The following is a 19740-nucleotide window of genomic DNA, read 5'->3' on the forward strand; positions in this document are numbered from 1 at the left end:
AGGCTGACTGCTCACGTGAATGCAAGTCCCTGCTTGTTTCTGGCATATCACTGACTGATCAATAATTCTGTTGGTTGTTTGAGCATGAACTTAACTTACGAAATTACCTGCCACAAATGTGTAATATCGCCTAATTTGCAGGAACGAGTCCAGAGGTGGCTTCTCTGGGTTCTCTCCACACGGTGTGGCACGATATCTGTTCAATCTAGTGCCCGCACGCTAATTCGAACTCCGCTTAGTTAGAACAGTTTTATACTCCCCTTTGAGTTTGAATTAACGTGCTTTTACTGTAGTTGACCAGTCATCACATTATTCAGGACATCAGCTGTGACATCAGAACATTTAACTGGCCAAGTTAGTGCACTTCCATCTTGAACGAATAAACAGTGCGAAAGAACAAGGACGAATGAAACAAACGACAGACAACGGTGCTAACTCACAACTAAAAGCGTTATTCTGAAATGAACAGAATAAATTAGCAACTGGAGAAGGATTATAAACAATCATCAGTGCATGCACAAGGTAACAAAAGTAACAAAAAGATATCCAAGTGGCTGATTATGCATGAACATGAGGCAAACTATTCCTGAGATATGATACATCTGCCTGTGATAAGGCTACCGAAGGTTGGCTGATGCACTTGTGACCTTCCAGTGACATGTAAAAGGCTTCCATGATTTCTCGCATGTGCTGATCCCTGTGCCGATGCAAAATTTCTGTCCTATCTAAACATGGATTACAAGCACTTTGTGCACAATGAAGAGCCAAATGAGAACCTGTGCCATTTTTAGCTTCTTTTGTTTGTCCTTGTTCTTTGGTGCTGTTCATTCGTTCAAGACATCAGCTGTGAATCGTGTCTGTCATATACTCACGGTTTCATATGCTAATTTCGGTATGTGCCACGGTAAGGAGATGACCACGAGAGCGCCCTGGCATACGCGGCTTAATAGATAGATAACAGAAAGAAGCAGTTAAAGTGCATTTGGTTTGCTGAGAAATGCTTTGCATTTAAGATGTTTGCCTGCTTCCTTGGCCCTCACTGGCACAGGATGACATTCCCAGAGTTAATTGAACATATATCCCAAGGAAACTAAAGGATGGCTGCTGCAGTAGATTGTGTGTGTTTCTCACCTGTAGCAAGTCCTTTTTTGTGCACATTCATTTTCCTTTCTCTCGCTGCACTGTTTTTGTTCTTATGGTTGTAACAAATAGACCTCAACCCTTGTTCTGTCTGGCATATCAGCTTCAATAAGTGTCATTAGCTGTGCAATTACTTGGAAATGGGGGAAATATTTTGGGAACGATCTTTCTTATCTTTTTTTGCCAGCTACTTTCAGAGTTTGAACTCTTTTTCCAAAGAAGTGTGCTCCATGAAATGAAGAGTGGCTTCAAGATGCTCAGTTACGTTATTCTCAACTTTGGGGAAGCAGATGAAGTGGCAGAAAACTAGAAAGGATCACCCCTCATGCCTCGCTGACCTTATCGGAACAGGCAGTTCTTCTGCATAGTTCTAAGGAATATTTTTTTTGTTTGGTTCAGCATTATCGACACTAAAAGTTACATTACGCTTAACAGCATTCTTTTTTTTTTCTTCAATCATAGGAACAAGCCCTGCTCACACCTTGCCTTGTGGAGAAAGGAGGACTTACTCTACACATTGACGGGGAGCCCGTTTTGAGTGTGCCATCACTTCTTGCAGGAATGGAGTGCCTGTTTGCATCGTTTTGGGTATTCCATGTGGAATACCCAAAAAAAGGCACACAAAATGCTCACATTCCTTGAGCACGCGTTCCTACACCTTTCACACGTGAAGCCGAGTGTCAAAGCTCTGGAACTTATAAATTTTTTTAATGAGTAACATTAATTTAGTTTCACAATTGTAGTTTTGTAGTTTTCTTCAAGTACATTGTGCAAGCTGGCATTTTGGACTTCTGTGCCTTGAGAAGAGGTGAAAAAAAAAATGTGACAGACAAATGTTAATATTGCATTTTTTGTGCAAGGTTTTTTTTTTTCTTAAACCTTGGTCCATGTGTCGCATGTAGGAATACGGCGTGCACTTGTACAACCAATGTGTACATTTTTTTATTGCAAACAGGCTCTGCGATATCCCGCAAGGTGGAGGAAAGATTAAGAAAGGGAAAATAGACAACCACCTGTTTGTAGCATGAAGCCACAAGAAAATTCATGCAGCTTTCTTAGGGAAAAAAAAGCTTCTTCGTTGCAAAAAATTCGTCCTAGTTCGGGGTCCCGGACTAGGACGAATTTTTCGGCAATGAGGAAGCTTTTCTTTCGGATAAATCCGTATGGATTGCCTTGTGGCTTCGTGCTACGGGTGGTTATCTGTTTTCTCTTTCTTAACCTTTCCTCCACCTTGCGGGATTCCACAGAACTCATAGCTTTTTAGTTGCCTAAAAATTTTTCCTGGTCCGGGGTCTGGGACCCCAGAAAAGAACGAATTTTTCTGCAACTAAAAAGCTTTTCTTTCTGAGAAATCCATATGGATTTCCTTGTCGCTTCAGGCTACAAATGGGTGGTTGTCTATTTTCCCTTTCTTAAAATTTTTTTTATTATTAAACCATGCCTGGCAGCATTTATAAAAATAATTTTCATTTTGTGATGTCAACAATGTGCCCATGGCCTTGCAGGTTGGCTACTTGCTCTAAAATGTTTTATCCACCATTGCAATTTTTAGATGGGCCACCCAGGTCTTGAGTATTCAGTGAGAAAGCCTAGTCACTTTTGAATGTTGTGACATCATGAGTGATAAAATGGTGACTACAGGTATCTTACTTGCATTTGTATTGTTTGTGTATGGTATATGTGGTAGCCATATATTATAGGTTATATTTAAGGTATCAGGTTTACAAGTTTGTCAGCCGTTTTGTCATGAAACAAATGTGATCAGTTGACCTGTCTCAATATATTTTTAAGGTATCCACGATTTATTTCATTGTGCTAAGTCATGGTGAACAGAATAATTGCAGCCGTGAAAATTGCTGTTAAATTTAGTTGACAGCACAGATCTCTAGTCATGTGTGAAAGTGCTTTACACATAGTACTGCGCAATTAGCTGTTTCAGTTTATAGAAATGTCATGAATGTGTGATATCGATATCTGATAGGGCCACCTTCTTTTACATTTATATAGGCTTATCATTACTGGCAGTTAAGGCACTGCTATACAATACCTGCATTTTGTATGTTTCTGTCCGCAGAAGTGCTCACTGCCGGAAATTCAACACTAGACTTGTATTATATATGCTATTGGACATTTACCTACAATAAATATTTTGTCAATGTTTGGTGTGTGTCTTCTCCAACGGCGCAAGCAGGAACCCTTTCGGAAGTTCTGCATCGCCACTTCTGCTGAAAAGCCCCCCCTCCCCCCAAAGCTTTTATTAATGTCTAAATTGTCGAGATACAGTTTTGCAAGAATGCTAGCATGGCTTCAGTTTTGCGAGACTGTATTTTGGCAATTTAGAAATGGCATAGAAGCTCTAGAGGGAGTTATGCAGCAAAGGTTACTCCCGTTTACTACCGCAAGCACTCCCCAGAGGAGTAAACTAAAGTACCCTAAAAGCACCGAATTCACTCCCAAACTTAAGAAAAAACAAAACAAAAACGTGCTCGCTTAATAACAAAAACTCCCATTTCCCCCCCTAGAAACGACTGCATTACGCCTTAAATGCTCCCTAATAAGAACGATAAAACCCCCCATTGTGCCTCGCAAAATATTATATTGGTGCACAAAGGGAGTAAAACATATGCCCGACGTAAGCCCCATAAATGCCCATCTAAGGGAGTTATATGCCACCATTATTACACCGAAAAACCTCCCTAATGAGAACGACATAACCCCCTTTGTCTCTCGTGGAAATATTCTATTCAGACACAAAGGGAGTAACATTTATACCCAACGTACACTCTATACACGCCCTCCTATGGGAGTTATTTTTTTACGCCCTTTCTGAGGGCATAGAAAGATGTACAGATGGGAGTGTTCTAGAGGACAAGCCAAAAACTCCCATCTGGGCGTTTTTCTGTTTAGAGTGTAGAGGCTAAGTGAAAACGAAGTGCCGAAGCTCCGCACTACCACAGTCATAAGCGAGAGAAAGGAAAGTCGAAACGCTTCGTGTCGTTTTACGACTTTGTTGCCTTTAATCTTTCTTCCGGTGTGTTAGCTGCTACTTCAGCATATTCGCTATCGATAATCGCGACGATAGCGACGGCGGTCTCTGCCACCGTTTCTGCGCAGCGCTCCGGCAAACGGTAGCGACGGTAGTTCCGTTTTCAATCTTGTGCGCGCTGGCCGTGCGTGTGCCTTCAGAACTGCGTCGTTGCTATCTCTGATCGCGTCTACCGTGGTTTGGGCCGCAGCATTGCATTGAGTCGGTGCGCGTACGTTCGATGGATGCGCGCGTACTTTCGTGGTCGCCCGTGGTCGCGTCGACACGACCGCATTTGTATTCACAGCGGTTGCGGCAGAATGCAGTTACGCTTGGACTAGGTGCGCGCTGGCGGCGCGTGTGCCTTCAAAACGCCATGGATGTCATTCACGATCGCAGGGCATGTGACGACGAGCAGTAGTTTCGTTTTGAGTGCTACGTCAAAACAATGGCGGGAGTTCATCAACGATTCTTCCGCGGCCCGCACGCGCATCAAATCCGCCGGCAGCATCATGGCGGATGGACGATCTGTCGCTGAGCATCTCAATGGCGAAAAATTTACCGGGATGTGCGTGAGGTGGCAGAAAGCATGTCTCCGATGAAGACACGGGTCTTGCGATGCGGCCGCACGGCTCTGGCAACGAGAAATGGTCGAATTTCTAGCGGAATTTCGCGGCAATCCTAGGCAAGCTCCTTTTCCTTATGTGGTGGCACTTGCGAAAACTTCGTTCAAGCGGAAATACCCATAAAAAGTATTCATTGTGATGAGACATTTTTCGCATTGTTTTCTATGGGCGGCTGACGGGGAATCGAAAATTATTCGTTGTGGCGGAAATTTCGTTGTAGCGGTATTCGTTATAGCGGGATTCGACTTAGTGCGTGCAGATATACTTCAGAAAATGCTGTTTAAAGTCTAGTTATATACATTATTTTATCCATTGCTTCTGTACGGTTCCCAGCGTTAGTGAATTGTCAAACTTCAGTGAAGCTCGAAATTGGACAACGAAAATACTGCGTTTCTGGTGGCTTTTTTGGTTACTGTTTTGTTTTGTTTTTTTTGCAGTACCTCGACAGTGTGAACCCACTGGACGACTTCTTTACCGCAGTAAGTCACTGGTTTTCGTTTTGCCACATTTTTATTTTAGGATCTTGAAGTCTTTCTATAGTTTTCTGCTGCTCCCTCAAAACTACCTATGAACAATTCCACTGGTACAAAGGAAACACCAAGTGACTACTTGATTCTTCCATCGTCATGCCACCTGGTTGTTCCATCATTGTCGTTTCAGCATGTTCGTGCTGCGAGCATATTGTCGCTTATCATATGCTCGATTTATGTAGGATCTGCAAGAGGCACATGTTTATGCTGAGTGAGGCACTTCTCAGTAAAAATGAGTCAAACATGGTAATGTGGTTTACTGTACGCTTGTAAAGCGTTGCTAAACTAAAATTTAGAGCTGTGCGAATAGCAAAATTTTGGGTGTGAAGCGGATTCGAACATTGAAGTGTGAGTGCGAATCGAATATTTTTAGAATATTTTTCGAATACTTCAAAGCGAAATTGCAGAAAAAAAGAGGATTCCTAAGCATATTTTTATGAGATAGCAACATGAAAGTGTTTCTTTTCGCTAGGTTGATGAAGCACTGGCGGGGTGGTGTTTCATAGTTCTTATCAAGAATGAGGCAATGTAGAGGCCGAATTCTATTTATGTACATGATTTGGTGCAACCAAAGTGTTGCCGCCAACACTTTACGCGTGATAGGCAAAAATGCCATTGCCTCAGCCTCTCCTCCTCTTTTAACTTCTGTGGAAGCCCAACTGATGTGGCGGACAAGGGTGTGCTCCCTTCAAGTCCGGAGTTCCAAATCTGCCTCGTAGACACGATATATAAGAACATCTGAAATTTTGGATGCTAAAAAGCTTTGGCTTCCGATTTTTCAGACTTCCTGCCCAAATTTCAGGTCCAAAAAACAGCATTGAGCCCCCACCTCTGCCACATCTTTCATCTCCATGTTGGAACCAGCGTTTTCTTGAGTTAGTACATTTGTGACCGTAGCAGAGCTTGAAAGGCAGCTTTGTCGCAATACCGGGGTGTGATGAGGTGAAGAATATTGAAAATCTAGGGACCACTTCCAATCGCACGTTAACTGTGTCTTGGCAAAGTTTGACCGTAATTAAGCTTAAAAGGCAGCTTTGCCGCAATACGAGAGTGTAATGAGGTGAAGCATATTGAAAATCTGAAGGAGTCAATTTCAATCGGACGTTGACTGTATTTGTTTTTGGGAAGTTCGAATAGTAAAATTCCAGTGCGAATTGAATCAAATAGCAAACACTACTGGACAAATATTCGAAATTTCGAATATTCGCGCACCCCTAACGAAAATACCTTCCCCTCCAAGCTCTGATGAAAGCATTACTACCAAGCACCAAGTGTGACAGCCTTGACAGTAGCTGCATTCTGTTCCAATGTGATGGTCTTTCACTTCCACTTTCCTATTCGCTCTTAATCAATCCCGTGAAACGGTGATGCTGTCGTAGATAACAACTTGCATGTTGCGACATGTCTGCCATGGTCTAGAGCATGTGGCATGCTGCAGGGAGGCTGGATGTATACTAATCTTTCATGCTGCCTTGTAGCTTTTGAAGTTTTTTTGTGGTTCTTGTATTCATGCAACAATTCTTTTGGCTTTTTGTTCATGTGGAGTTTAAGTCAAAACTGAAGTAACGTAGAGTACTGGACGAGTTGGTATAGATTCATGTCGAAGCGAAACGCGAGGAAGACAGGGCACAGTAAAGAACACGCAGGACAGGTGCTAACTGGGAACTGAAGTTTAATGGAAAGAAAATCCGCATCTTATAGTTGGCAATGACAACACCGATCTGACATCATGTGAACATCCTTGAAAAACCGAAGAAACAAAAGCAAGACAGAATCAAACGGGCTGTAACAACTTGCGTAAAACCAGAAAACATGGGTTATCTACGAACCGAAGTTATCTCGCATGTTTTTTGAAGGTAAGCGTACCCTGCTTCTAGTAGATGTATCAATGAGTGGCTAACACGTGTCATTCTCCTGTTTTATCAAGGCAGCCTCAACCATTTCCCTTGCCTTCTGGTGCTTGTGAGCGAACAAGACCTGCGTCTGCTCAAAAAGCGGCGAACATCCGTTACAACTTTTGCAGTGCATCGCCAAGTGTGTGTACGGCGTGCCTTCTAAGAAGTTAAGGTGCTCTCTGACACATAGATTCAGGCAGCGCCCCGTCCGTCCGATGTATACATGGTAACAATAACATGCAAGTAATATACATGGTAACATTAGGGAGGACTCCAAACCTCTATTGATCAATGGAAGCTTTCTAAGGGAGTGTGCTAAATGGTGTCACAATGCAGCCGCAGGTGGCTAGTCCGCCGCTCTGTTTGAAAAGAGGGTTTGTGAGCCTTGGCTCTCCTTGTAAATTCCGCACACTGCTTGTAACTGCAAATTTGGCAGAGATCTTTATAACTCAGTTTTCTGTTTGCGGAAAGTGTTTTGTCATCAAGCCCCACGAGTTGTTTGACTTTTCTTTACGCAAGATCGCACCTAGCATTGGCAGGCATGTTATGGTAAGACTGACAAAATGCATTTCCTGTGTTACGTTTCTTCTACAGGAAGACTCTCCAATTGGCACTCCTGGGCCGCGCCTTGCCGGAGGAAGTGGCACCGTTGGGTTGCTGCTTAAACACTGCCTGCAAAGGCAAGACGACGACAGCAGCTTTGACGAAGATGCTTTCCTCGACAACTTGGGTACAACATGGTCTTATGTGCATGTTTTAGACGCTGTGACAACGGTGTACGTCACTCTCTAAGGACATGGTATTAAAACCTTGGAAATATTTATGTGCTGGGAGCTTGCAAATTGATATTATAGTAATATGACAATCTGCAGTTGTCATCATAGCCTGACCCAAGTCCACCAAAATGCAAAAATTTCACTCTGCAGTAAGCCTGCAGTGCGCATCTCCTCTAACTTGGTTCTGCTGGCAGCCCTGGATCTCCATGTAGGAAGCTTGTAGACTCTATCTTGGAGGTATTGTGTCATAGGTGCAATGTCTGGGCAAACAAAGATGGCTCGTGGCTCTGTGTGCTTGGTGCTAAAGGTTGTGCAAGGTGAAGTTTCAGAGAAACATTCAAGTGAGAGGCAGCACAAATGCATACACTCGCCTCCACTTGAAATCTTCATCTTGGAAGCAGGGTGGACAGCGTTTCTGGCTGTTGAGAGATCTGTTCATGTCTGCCTGTACACACTTCCTCATGCTTGTTCACTTGATCAGTGAGCTAATGTCCAGTTATATGGCTGGTAAAATTATATTTTGTTGTAGCTCCCGAATAACATTGCTGTTCCTATCAGTTTATATTTGTTACTTCAGGCAAAACAGTATTTTTTTCACTTAAGTGCCCAGTTATTAGCTTCTGAATAGGCATGTGCGAATAGTAATTTTTAGGTTCGAAGCGAATAGCGATTTTGTCAAATAAATTCGAATCAGATTCGAAAAGTATATATCGCATCTTATAAAGAAAACTGGGCATATTTGTCATGACCCAACTAATCTGCACAATATTTTTCAAAATTGAAGCAAGGCATGTGCAAATGTCATTCTTTTTGGTTGAAAGGGAAGTGGAAGCAACTTTGAATAGTAGCAGGATTTGACCTTCGGTAGAATGCAAGTGGTAACCTGTAAAATACGTTGCCTTTTACAATTTCCTCTACTTCGAGCATATAAGCCTATAACGAGCTTTTAAACTTAAAAAATGATGAATCGGTGTCAGAGTAATTTGTTCATTTAATCTTAAGTGGGGCTTCGCGGCAGTGCAGATTTCCCCGGGATAGGTGTATTCATAGGCGTGTGCAGAGTGGGGGGGGCAGGGGGACGGCTGCCCCTGCTAGTCGCCTAAGAAGAAGGGGGTCGCAAAGTCTGCCCCAAACATTGACTTAATAGAGAGGGGAGCTTTGCGATGAACCTTCACCCCCTGAAGGGGAACCCTGTGAACGCCTATGTGTGTAATCGAGGTATAGCACCCCTTCACTGCAGTGAAACCACCTTTACAGGGGGTTACATGCAGTTATATGTCTATTCACTCATTTCGAATACTTCAAAATTTAGAATAATTTAAATTCGTTTCGAAGCGAATTCGAATACTGTAATAGTCATTCGAATATATTCGAAGTGCTCGAATATTCGCACATGCCTACTTCTGAACCATATTAAATAGTTCAATGGCTATGGAATTCTGTTAATCAAAGTGCATGGTTGTGGCGTTCACTTCCTGCTGCCACCTCTACATTCTAGTGAGAGTATAATGTGAAAGTTATTCTATACTTTCTGACGCATGTTGATGTAAGCCTACAGTGCTGAAGGTTAATCCTTCTGTAGGCAAACTGTACTGCACTGGTGGCACTGTAGTCATGACTGGACACTTGGCACATATAAATGCCTTTTTCACGAACTCAACTACAGCCAAGAACACACGTTCTTAGCTGTAGCTGTCTGTGCACCCGAATGTCCATGAAGTGTGCAATAGCTTGAAGTACAAGTAATGATACTGATGCATGGAACCTTAAACATCATTTTGAGGCCTTTTTAAAGAAACCTAAAATCATTTCTTGGTGTTTAGCAGGATGTTAGTGGAACCACCTCCAGGTGCTGGTTAGTTGATAGTCTCATGTCTTGTTGATTTCTATTGAAACGTTCATGTCTTTCATTAAATTTGTTTTTTTTAATTGTCTTTCATTAAATGTTGTTGCATGGAAGAGTTCGATCTGTCGTTGATTCCCTGTTAATTATGCAGTGCTCGAAGCTGTTGGCCCCATACAAGCTGTAGAGGAGATTGAGAAGAAACTGGCAGAGCAACACCAAGAGGTGCAAAGACTGGCGGCTCTCGTGGTATGTACCCCTCCCTTCCATCTGCAACAATCACTCCCATGAGTAAAGTTCTGTTTCTTTTAGAGCTGTGCGAATAGCAAAATTTTGGGTGCGAAGTGAATCCGAATATTGAAGTGTGAGTGCGAATCAAATCGAATATTTCTCGAATATTTCTAGAATAATTTTCGAATACTTCGAAGCGAAATTGCAGAAAAAAAAGTTAGGATTCCTAAGCATATTCTTATGAGATAGCAACATGAAAGTGTTTCTTTTCGCTAGGTTGATGGAGCACTGGCGGGGTTGTTTCATAGTTGTCTTATGAAGAATGAGGCAATGTAGAGGCAATTGTATTTATGTACATGGTTTGGTGCAACCAAAGTGTTGCCGACAACACTTTACACGTGATAGGCAAAGATGCCATTTCCTCAGCCTCTCCTCCTCTTTCTGTGGAACTTCTGTGGAAGCCCAACTGATGTGGTGGACAAATTCCAAATCTGCCTCCTAGACGTCGATATATAAGAACATCTGAAATTTTGGATGCTAAAAAGCTGCGGCTTCCGATTTTTCGCACTTCCTGCCCAAATTTCAGGTCCAAAACAGCATCAATTGAGCCCCCACCTCTGCCACATCTTTCATCTGCATGTTGGAACCAACGTTTTCTTGAGTTAATACATTTGCGACCGTAGCAGAGCTTGAAAGGCAGCTTTGCCGCAATACCGGGATGTGATGAGGCGAAGCATATTGAAAATCTAGGGACCACTTCCAATCGGACGTTGTCTCGGCAAAATTCGACTGTAACGGAGCTTGAAAGGCAGCTTTGCCGCAATACCGGGTTGTGATGAGGTGAAGCATACTGAAAATCTAGGGACCACTTGAATTCGATCGTAACGGAGGTTGAAAGGCAGCTTTGCCGCGATACGAGTGTGTAATGTGGTGAAGCATATTAAAAATCTGAGGGGCTCACTTACAATTGGGTGTTGACTGTATTTGTTTTTGAGAAGTTCGAATAGTAATATTCCAGTGCGAATCGAATCCAATAGCAAACACTATTCGAAAAATATTCGAAATTTCGAATATTCGCACACCCCTAGTTTCTTTAGAAACGGAACTTGGGGTTACAGAACAGATAACACTCCACACTCGACGCCAGAGACGCACCACCCGAGGTGGTATAAACGAAGTGGGAGGAATTAAATGAGAACTGCCACCATGCGAATAGCGGCATTGTATTCGCTGGTCGCTTAAAGAATAAGATACGCTGGAGAAGTTTAGAGGAAAATCAAGACAACTTGTATTTACAGACTTGCAGAAGAATTACCGGCATAAATGTTACAAAGAAATAAAGAAAAACACTGGAAATGAACCGAATGTAGGGCGACCCTACGAGATTCGGTGGAGCCGACGGTGCCTAACACCTTAAGCCCGGTTCAGAACACCAGGCGGGACACCGGGGCTGCTTCTTATTACCCTGATGCTCCGCCTTCACATTACTGCCGGCGAATAGCCGCCTGTTTGCCCTGTAATTGGACAGTGCATACAGCGAATCGATGAACTCTCTACGAGGTCACCACTTTCTTACAAATATACGGGCTTATGCTCCTCACCCCAAACACAACAAACAAGAGGCAATAAAACAAAGTAAACCAACGTTGCTGTGACCAGGGCAGACTCAGCTGACGTGACACGTGCCTAGAGCTAATGCACGCGTGCAGTGAAACTCTGGTGCCGTGGTCAGACACATTTGCTGAAGGGACACCACCCTCGGGCCACTTCGCTGCTCCCCCCCTCCGCGCACCAACATTGCACGTGGCACCACTTACAAGCTCGTTACCCCAACTCCCCGCTCCAGCCATTCTGCCGAACCAGACTGTAAAGCAAAGTGCGGAAATGTGTTACCACGCCAAAGGAATGCCAGCGCGTACACACTTATCAAAGGTGCCGACCGGGCGCCGTCGCCCCACGACGTGGGCCCGCTCCTCACGCATTCGAGCGTCAAGGGCCCACCCGCCGTCTGAGCCACCTGATGCATGCCACACATGACAAATGCCTCCGGCAATCGCGCGGTGCCCAAAAAGTAGGCCGCTTTGTCTTGTACCTCCTTCGGTGACGACCGCGAAGCGTGTGAACGGCAAACAGCTGTGCCGAACCAATGTGAAACGTCGCCACTGCCGCGTCGGAGCCTGGAAGCGGCCCATTCATGCGCAGCCGAAAGGCATCGCTGGGCAATCAGGGGGGTCATTACGACGGCGTTTCCAACCCTTCCTGCCGCTGCCCGCATGGGGCGGGCTCCTTTGTCCTGGGCGCGACAAGAAACCAGATGGGCTCGTCCATCTCCGTCGCCCAAGTAGGGTGACGCACAGGCACTTCGAAGCCTGCGGTCAGGGCCCATCCGGTCGCATCTGCTTTGACCAAAAGCCACCCAAGTCGCGCGACGGGCTAAACGCAGCATTTCGACCGGCGTGGCCTCCCATGTTTACCGCTCAAAGTAAACAAAAAAAACCGTGCTCCCGGATTTGACAGCGGCCCTACACCATGCTTGAAAGCAGCTTTTTGCTTTAGAATGTGCATTGCATGGAAACACGTGTTGTTGATGCCAAGGCATTATAAGCTTCACTAAGAGAAAAGTGTGGGAAAAGCGCACATGAATTGTCCATCTGTGATAGCAGGGCCCCACAATAAAAGAATAAAGGGGAAAAAGAAGAATGCATTGGCACAGTGGTTGTGTGTGTCACTTCTTCCCCTTGTCCGGCGTCTTTTTGACTGGTTTTTGCCTCAACGTCATGTACCAACTGACCCAGACTTCGACGTTATTGCATTTTTATTGCACAGTTGAAGCCGGATATATCGAATCTGAACAGGATCACAAGAGATATATATATATATATATATATATATATATATATATATATATATATATATATATAAATTCGATAAATAGAATATCTTGTATATCAAAAATATATTCAAGGGGATTTTACAACTGTTCGATGCACACAATAATTAGTTGTATGTGGGTACGATGTACGCAAGATCGACCGTATTCAAACAGAGGGCTTTTAGCATAGAAGCCTGATGGTACAGTAACTCAAACCTTGGGCTAGTGTGTTGGCAAGGTGACTAGAAAGATCGCTATAAATTTTCTGCATGCGAGCTAACACATTGAGATGGTTGGTGCATTATCGTTTAGCCATGGGCACATATACTCCACCAGATCGACGCCATATCTGCATCTCGTGCTGCGACGATTCGTACAATGTTTTGCAGATTGATAGTGCCGCTGATAGATTGCACACTAACAATATTCGGCATTATGCTTGCATTCCAACTTGCTTCGCCAGTGAACGACCACCACCTTGCTTTTATTATGGAAAATATTGCAGCACTAAGATCAGATCGAAGCGAATCATTTGAAACTGGTATAGTGAAGATTTTTCAGTGGATATAGTAAAATTTTTGCAAGGTCTTGCCTATATTTCGGGCCTGGGCTGTCTCACAAAGGGCGTGTGACTTCTTTTTAATACGAAAGTGTTTTATGCTGGGGTCCACCAGGACTTCAGTGATGTATTTCAGTCACAGAAGTGACGTCGAAAAAAATGCGCACGATCAGATGGCAAATAAACCTACAGAAAAAAAGTTCCTCAACGGGCGTCGAACCCACGACCTCTCGGTCAGCGACACCAGATGCCGGGCATGCTATCCGCTGCGCCACTGTCGCACACTCTGGGGGCTTTACAAATGCACCTTTTATATCTGTTTCCTCTCGAAGTGCTCTTGGTTGGCGGGGTGGTGTCTCCATCTGGGAGCGGTAAAGTAAAGTAATGCATCGTGACCGTGGCCTTAGTGATTAGCTCCTGCAACGCGTTGTTGCTAAGTGTTTGTCCCATTCCGCGCGTTTCCAATCGGAGAAGTGCAATTTTGCCATTGCCTTCAGACACTGCAAGGTGGCGACCTTAGCCCAAGCCTCGGCCTTGCTCATAGCGTCCATCCATATTAAAAACAGCTCTGCGACGTGCGCCTGCCTCTGCAACACCGCGTTCCCCGCTTACGCTCGCCCCAAGAAAAATTGCGGCCGTGCTAGAGGGGAGACGCGATGCATGTTGCGTTTCCCTCTCGTCCGTCCGTGGTGTTTTGTTTACTCTTTAACATGCCGCGCGTTCACGTGGCACGTTAAAGTCGTCATGTTAGCCATTGCTCTAGTGGCTGTCGCACAGTTTTCTGATTACGCTCTCACCGTTAACTACTACAGCTACCACAAAGGTTTGTTGAATCATTGATCATGGACACTAGTCGTCTGTATGAAGATGTGCCACCAAGCTTCAACTTGGATGCATCCATGTTAAACGGTGCTATAGCTCCCAAACACCAATACGTTGAGTAAGCTCTCTTGTATCAATGTACAGAATGTTCCACTACTTCTGTAAGGACACATTTTACTTTCGTGTTATGCCGATTCGTATGACTAAGGGTTAGACCTTTTTTTTTTTTTTTTTTACAGTGTCGGTGTACTTGATGTAGAAATTCGTCGGATTTAATCGTGATGACTGGTCTGAGGTTTATACAGTACACATGCACGAGGTGCATAAATGCACAAATGCCACGTAGAATCAACATACATAGCTCTGACTGACAGCCTACTCATTCCAGAGCCATTATAGAAATATAGGTACCGAGGCACTTCACAACTGAGACCACTATGATCAATTCTTTCAATGTGAGGTGATGATTGAGTACCAGGGCTGGGCAGTATCGCGATACAAGAGTATCGCGATAGTATTTCAGAGATACTTTTGAGTATCTGTATTTCTGTATCGAGATACATTTGAAAAATGTATTTGTATCTCAGAAGTGAAATACATTTACGATGTATCGCCTGTATCGCGATACTATGCAGGACGCGGGTATCTCGTTACATTGTTTTTTTGTCGGAAATGAGTTGAGGCGTGTTTCCAATGGGGGAGTGGCGTTTTTTTTTCTTTTTTGTGCCGAGACAAGCAAAGGCGCGCCGCCGGTCACCGACAGATAGGGCAGCGATGGTTTCCCCTCAAGCACAGAATGGTCCATGTGGTAAAGCGCGCGACGCTGCAGACGGCAGAATCGCGGGGGCAGTGTTGTCGGCCTCTGCCGACGAAAGTCGCTGTCTCTCAATGGTAGTGCAGCACGCCCAATTTTTTTCTGGTGGCAAGCCATTACTTCGCGACCCCCCGCGTGGATACCGCCTTGGAACAGGCTTTGCAATGCTTCGCGTGCGTTCAGTTCTCAAAGCGGCGGCACTTCCAAAAGCAGTTCCCGTAGTCGTGGCGGAAGTGACTAGAAGATGGCCATCTTTGACGCGCTTTCAGTCACCTCTCCAATGTCAGGGTGCGTTCCTAATTGATTACATGCGTGAAACAGTCTTTGTGGTAGCAGGCTCCCCCACCGCCGGAGCCGACTTCGCCTGTTGCGGCTTTCTGAAATGGGTGCTGGTAGCGTCGGTGGTGGTGACAGCTTCGTTGAAGCCGACTGGGTCAGACGGCTTAGGATTCCGAAGATGGGGACAGACTTCGGATTCTGAACAGTCAGAACAACCCAAGTGAGGGCGGAAGCGTTTCGGTATCTAGATGACCCGAGAAGTGATATCGCCACGCTGGAGGGCAATCCAGCTATGCAGCCGATATTTATTCACTATAACACGAATCTGTGCTCGCCTTCAGCGGTAGGCAGACTTTTTTTCTTTCGTGAGTCTTGTGCTGAGGCTGAACCAACGCCGTTAGAAGACGCCTATTTGAGAAGCCTACACAGCAACCTTCTCAGCAAAGCAGATCTTCAAAATAAATGTGTGCTTTTTCTCAATTCACTGGTGTTCATTAGTGAATCGAGTGATTTGCTTCAAGTGTGCTATTTCTAGCATAGCTTAGTTTGTTCGCCAAGTATATCGATTTCGGTGTCCAATCCTTGTTACTGTTGCTGTGAAATAGTGTATTTTTATTGCAATTGATACTTGTAATTATGTCATTATTACTAATTATGTACTTTGTTCACCCCCTCCCCTGCAATGGCGCTGAGGGTACTGTAATAAATAAATAAATAAATGAACTGAACGTTCGATGCGCTGTAACTTTAATTATAACATTATGCTGCACTAATAAGAGTCTTTGCGTATTATGAGCATCCTTCAAATAAAAAAAAAGTATTCCAGTATCTGTATCGCTGTAACTGTATTCCGGAATACTTTTTTCGTCTCATTGCAAAAGTATCTTCGAAATATCCCGTTACGCTAAAGGCAAATGTATCCCAGTATCTGTATTTTAGGCTTCCAGTTCATGTATTTCGATATCTGTATTCCGGAATACTTTCCTGAGTATCTCTGCCCAGCCCTGTTGAGTACCAGGCTGCAGGATGTGTGCCTTGTGTTTGATACAACTTTCTACACCACAGGCGAGACTTGTTTAGATACTATTATGTCCACTATTTGAAGCAGACGGTGAATCTATGCATCCGTAATCAATTCAAGTGGGTTGATTGGCTTAGCTCTGCAGTGTTTCACTCCAGCGATTGTCAGCCAAACTTCTGACCAACTTTTCAAAACACTTTCTTGGAGCAGGTAAATTCAGCTGTTTGCCTTTGTTTCCTCTGTCACCATTCTTGTTGCAGGAAGCACAGGAAATGCGCAAGAAGGAGCTGCAGCAAAGCAAACTGAAAATCCAGTGCTTCGAGAAATACTTTGAAGAGATGGCTGCACACTTCGAAGCTAGGAGGGTAGATGTGGAAAAGAATGAGAAGAAGCTTGCCACCCTTGGTACGTTGATGACTGCTCTTTGTCAGCATGATCAGAACATGTTGAACATGTTGTTGGGTGTGCAATGTTTCAGGGCAGTATGGATGTGATGACATGCTCTTGTGAATTATTTTAAAACCGAACACCTCATCTGTTAAGAGCAGAATGCAATGAAAAGTGTTCCGTATGAGCGAGCGCACACTTGCTACGAGACCAGCATCACATGCACTGTGCGTGACACCACCTGGCAACCCTACAGAGAAACTAATAGTAATAAATTGTAGTAGTCAAAACTTTTTACTGTTTGAGAAAGTGTTCAAGCTTGAGAGGAAATAATGTATATTTTTTGCACAAAAGTTTTACTTGAAAGGCGAAAACCATTTTGTTTCGTAGTATGTGTTGCCCCCCAAGCAGACGACAAATGAGGCGCATCGACTTACACGGAGTTCACCGCTTGCAGTTTGGCAGCTCTCTATATCTCCCGTTCTCGCAAACATTGCTGCCCACCCATTTTGTGATTTTGCAGCAACCGAATACGTTCTGTTCCAAACAAAGATCTTCGATTATGCCCTTGGTTGGCTTCACCATCGGCATGCCAAGACACCATCGACGCACTGTGCTTGGTCACAACCTAAGAAAAAAAAGTAGACTCCGCTCGCAGAACTACAGCGCACATGCCATTCACCTGTGAAAGACAGTCGTGTTAGCCGGTTTCCGCTTGAACCACAAGTGCTTTTTCTCCGCTAGTGCAAATACTATGCATATTAATAGCTAAAGGTTTGTCATTACTTCCTAAAACATTACGTTTGGCTGAGCAGTGAGGTAGGTATCCCTGACGAAACTTACTAGGACGTGCAAATTTGTGACCTATAACTGGCGACACAACTGTGTGTCGGTACAGGAAAGTAGACTACAGTAGACTCTCGTTAGATGGAACCTCAAGGGACCAGGAAGGTATGTTCCATTTAAGCAGGAGTTCCATTTACTGAGAGATACTGAGAGGTGCAGAATACAAGTACGAGACCAATCTTGTCAGAAGCACTTGTTCCATTTAAGAGATTTTCGTTTACTGAGAGTCTTCTGTATCTGAAACGCTCGAGAAGTTCTTGACATCACGAAAGTGAGTAAGCGCTATTGGATGGAGCATTTATGCAAATTGGTCTGTGGGAGGGACAGCAATGGCTGTGGGCAGAGCTGACATTTTAACAGCGGAGATATTCTGAGCTGGGCCTGACAACTAGGGATGGGCGAATATTCGGGCGTTTCGAATATTCAAACGAATATTACGGTATTCGAATTCACTTCGATACGAATTTATATTATTAAGTTCGAAATGAACGAACATATATGCATCTTTGACCGCACATAACCCCCTGTAAAGGTGGTTTCACTGCAGCGTCGGGTTGCTGTACGGTGAAACTACCCACCCACCAGGGGAAATCTGCACTGCCACGAAGCCACACTGCAAGGTTAAGTGTACATATTTTTTTAAGTTTAAAAGAGTGTTATATGGGCTTATATGCGCTAAGTATAGTAATTTTTAAATTGTAACGTATTGTACCACTTATAACTTGCACCCTACTGCTATTCAAATCTTGGTACTATTCAAGGCTGCTCCCACTTCATTTCAAACCAAAAAAGTGACATTCACTCGTACCTAGTTCCAATTCTTAAAAACATTGTGCATGGATCGTGACGAAAATGCTCATTTTTCTTAATATGTGGTAAATACTATTCGAACTATTTGATTCGAAATTATTCGACCAAATCGCTATTTGCTTCGGATTCGCTTCGAACCTCAAATTTACTATTTGCCCATCCCTACTGACGAGAGATGAGTGTCCGCGTCGTCACGCTCTGGTTCCCAGATACGCCCACAGATGGCGTAACTGCCTCTATCATGGACAAAGCAGTAGCCACACAGTGCAACGGGGAATGGAGGGCATAATGTCCTGTAGCAGGGGCAGGTGTTGCACAGGCTGCCACAAGCCCTTTCCTGTGCTTCTCTACTCAAGTACTAGCGTAATCGCAGACACCCACACAAAATCGCAAAACGTCTCAGAAAATCGCAAGGGAAGAACGGGAAAACTGCAGCTCCGTTGTTTCTGCAGATTTTACTCTCTGTGGAATGCGGGCAAGTTTTTTTTTTTCTTGGGTTGTGACAGACTATAGCGACACGATTCACCCCAATTTTGGTGTCTCGAGGTAAGTGGTCAGTAATGTACCACCACAGGTGCCACGAGAGCAAAGTTGGAGGAGGAGCTGGCCGATGTGCAGGCAGCATTACGAGAGCAACACGCACGCCACGAGGACGTGCCCGCACTGAAGCAGCGGCAGCACAGACTCCAGCAGGACCTCTCGTCTGCGCGCTCGCAACTCGAGGCACTTCGGCAACAGCACGAACTCTCCAGTCTGAAGTTGTACAACACTGACGAAAAGGTGGGCAGCCCTTCTTTACGGATTCCATTAAGACCATGGTCATCTGCATGATTTTGTCTTGGGGGGGGGGGGGGTGCAAAGCGGTGTTGCATTGCGGCATAGTGGGGGCAGCGCTGGTGAGGCTTGGGGGCAACAAGTGCCCCTTGTGCATGCCCATGATTGACGCCCATGATTGAGACTATGCATGAGGTGCGATTCATGAAAATGCTTGTTGATGATGCATGCACACTACTTCCAACTCTCTCAAAATTTCTGTTATGATTGTGAAGTTTGGGACTTGTTTTATGATTTTAAGAAATGCCATGCACAGTAAATTCGTGTAAGTGGCCACAGTCCAATCTTCACAGCTGTTTCACAGGCGTAGCCAAGGGGGGGTTGAACCCCCCCTTGGCTACGCCCCCGATGTTGACATTGTGAGGCCTAGCTCATTCGCCAAGACAGTCCTTTTCTTCTTTGGGTCCTCGTCCACCTTTCATAGGGTGTC

At 44.5% G+C, this 19740-nt stretch overlaps 1 protein-coding gene across 1 annotated transcript in view; it reads left to right on the top strand.

Moving 5' to 3' along the window:
* Positions 1 to 2633: 2633 nt before the first annotated feature.
* LOC119394856 (myosin-9) overlaps positions 2634 to 19740 on the top strand; it is a 34554-nt gene continuing 17447 nt past the window's right edge. Inside the window, exons 1-6 of the mRNA XM_037662158.2 lie at positions 2634 to 2645; positions 5229 to 5270; positions 7811 to 7946; positions 9990 to 10084; positions 16694 to 16838; positions 19051 to 19256. Of these exons, the coding sequence (XP_037518086.1) occupies positions 2634 to 2645; positions 5229 to 5270; positions 7811 to 7946; positions 9990 to 10084; positions 16694 to 16838; positions 19051 to 19256 (636 nt within the window). The remainder of the gene's footprint in view (positions 2646 to 5228; positions 5271 to 7810; positions 7947 to 9989; positions 10085 to 16693; positions 16839 to 19050; positions 19257 to 19740) is intronic.

This window comes from Rhipicephalus sanguineus, chromosome 5 (assembly GCF_013339695.2).
Source record: "Rhipicephalus sanguineus isolate Rsan-2018 chromosome 5, BIME_Rsan_1.4, whole genome shotgun sequence".
Taxonomy (NCBI): Eukaryota; Metazoa; Arthropoda; class Arachnida; order Ixodida; family Ixodidae; genus Rhipicephalus; species Rhipicephalus sanguineus.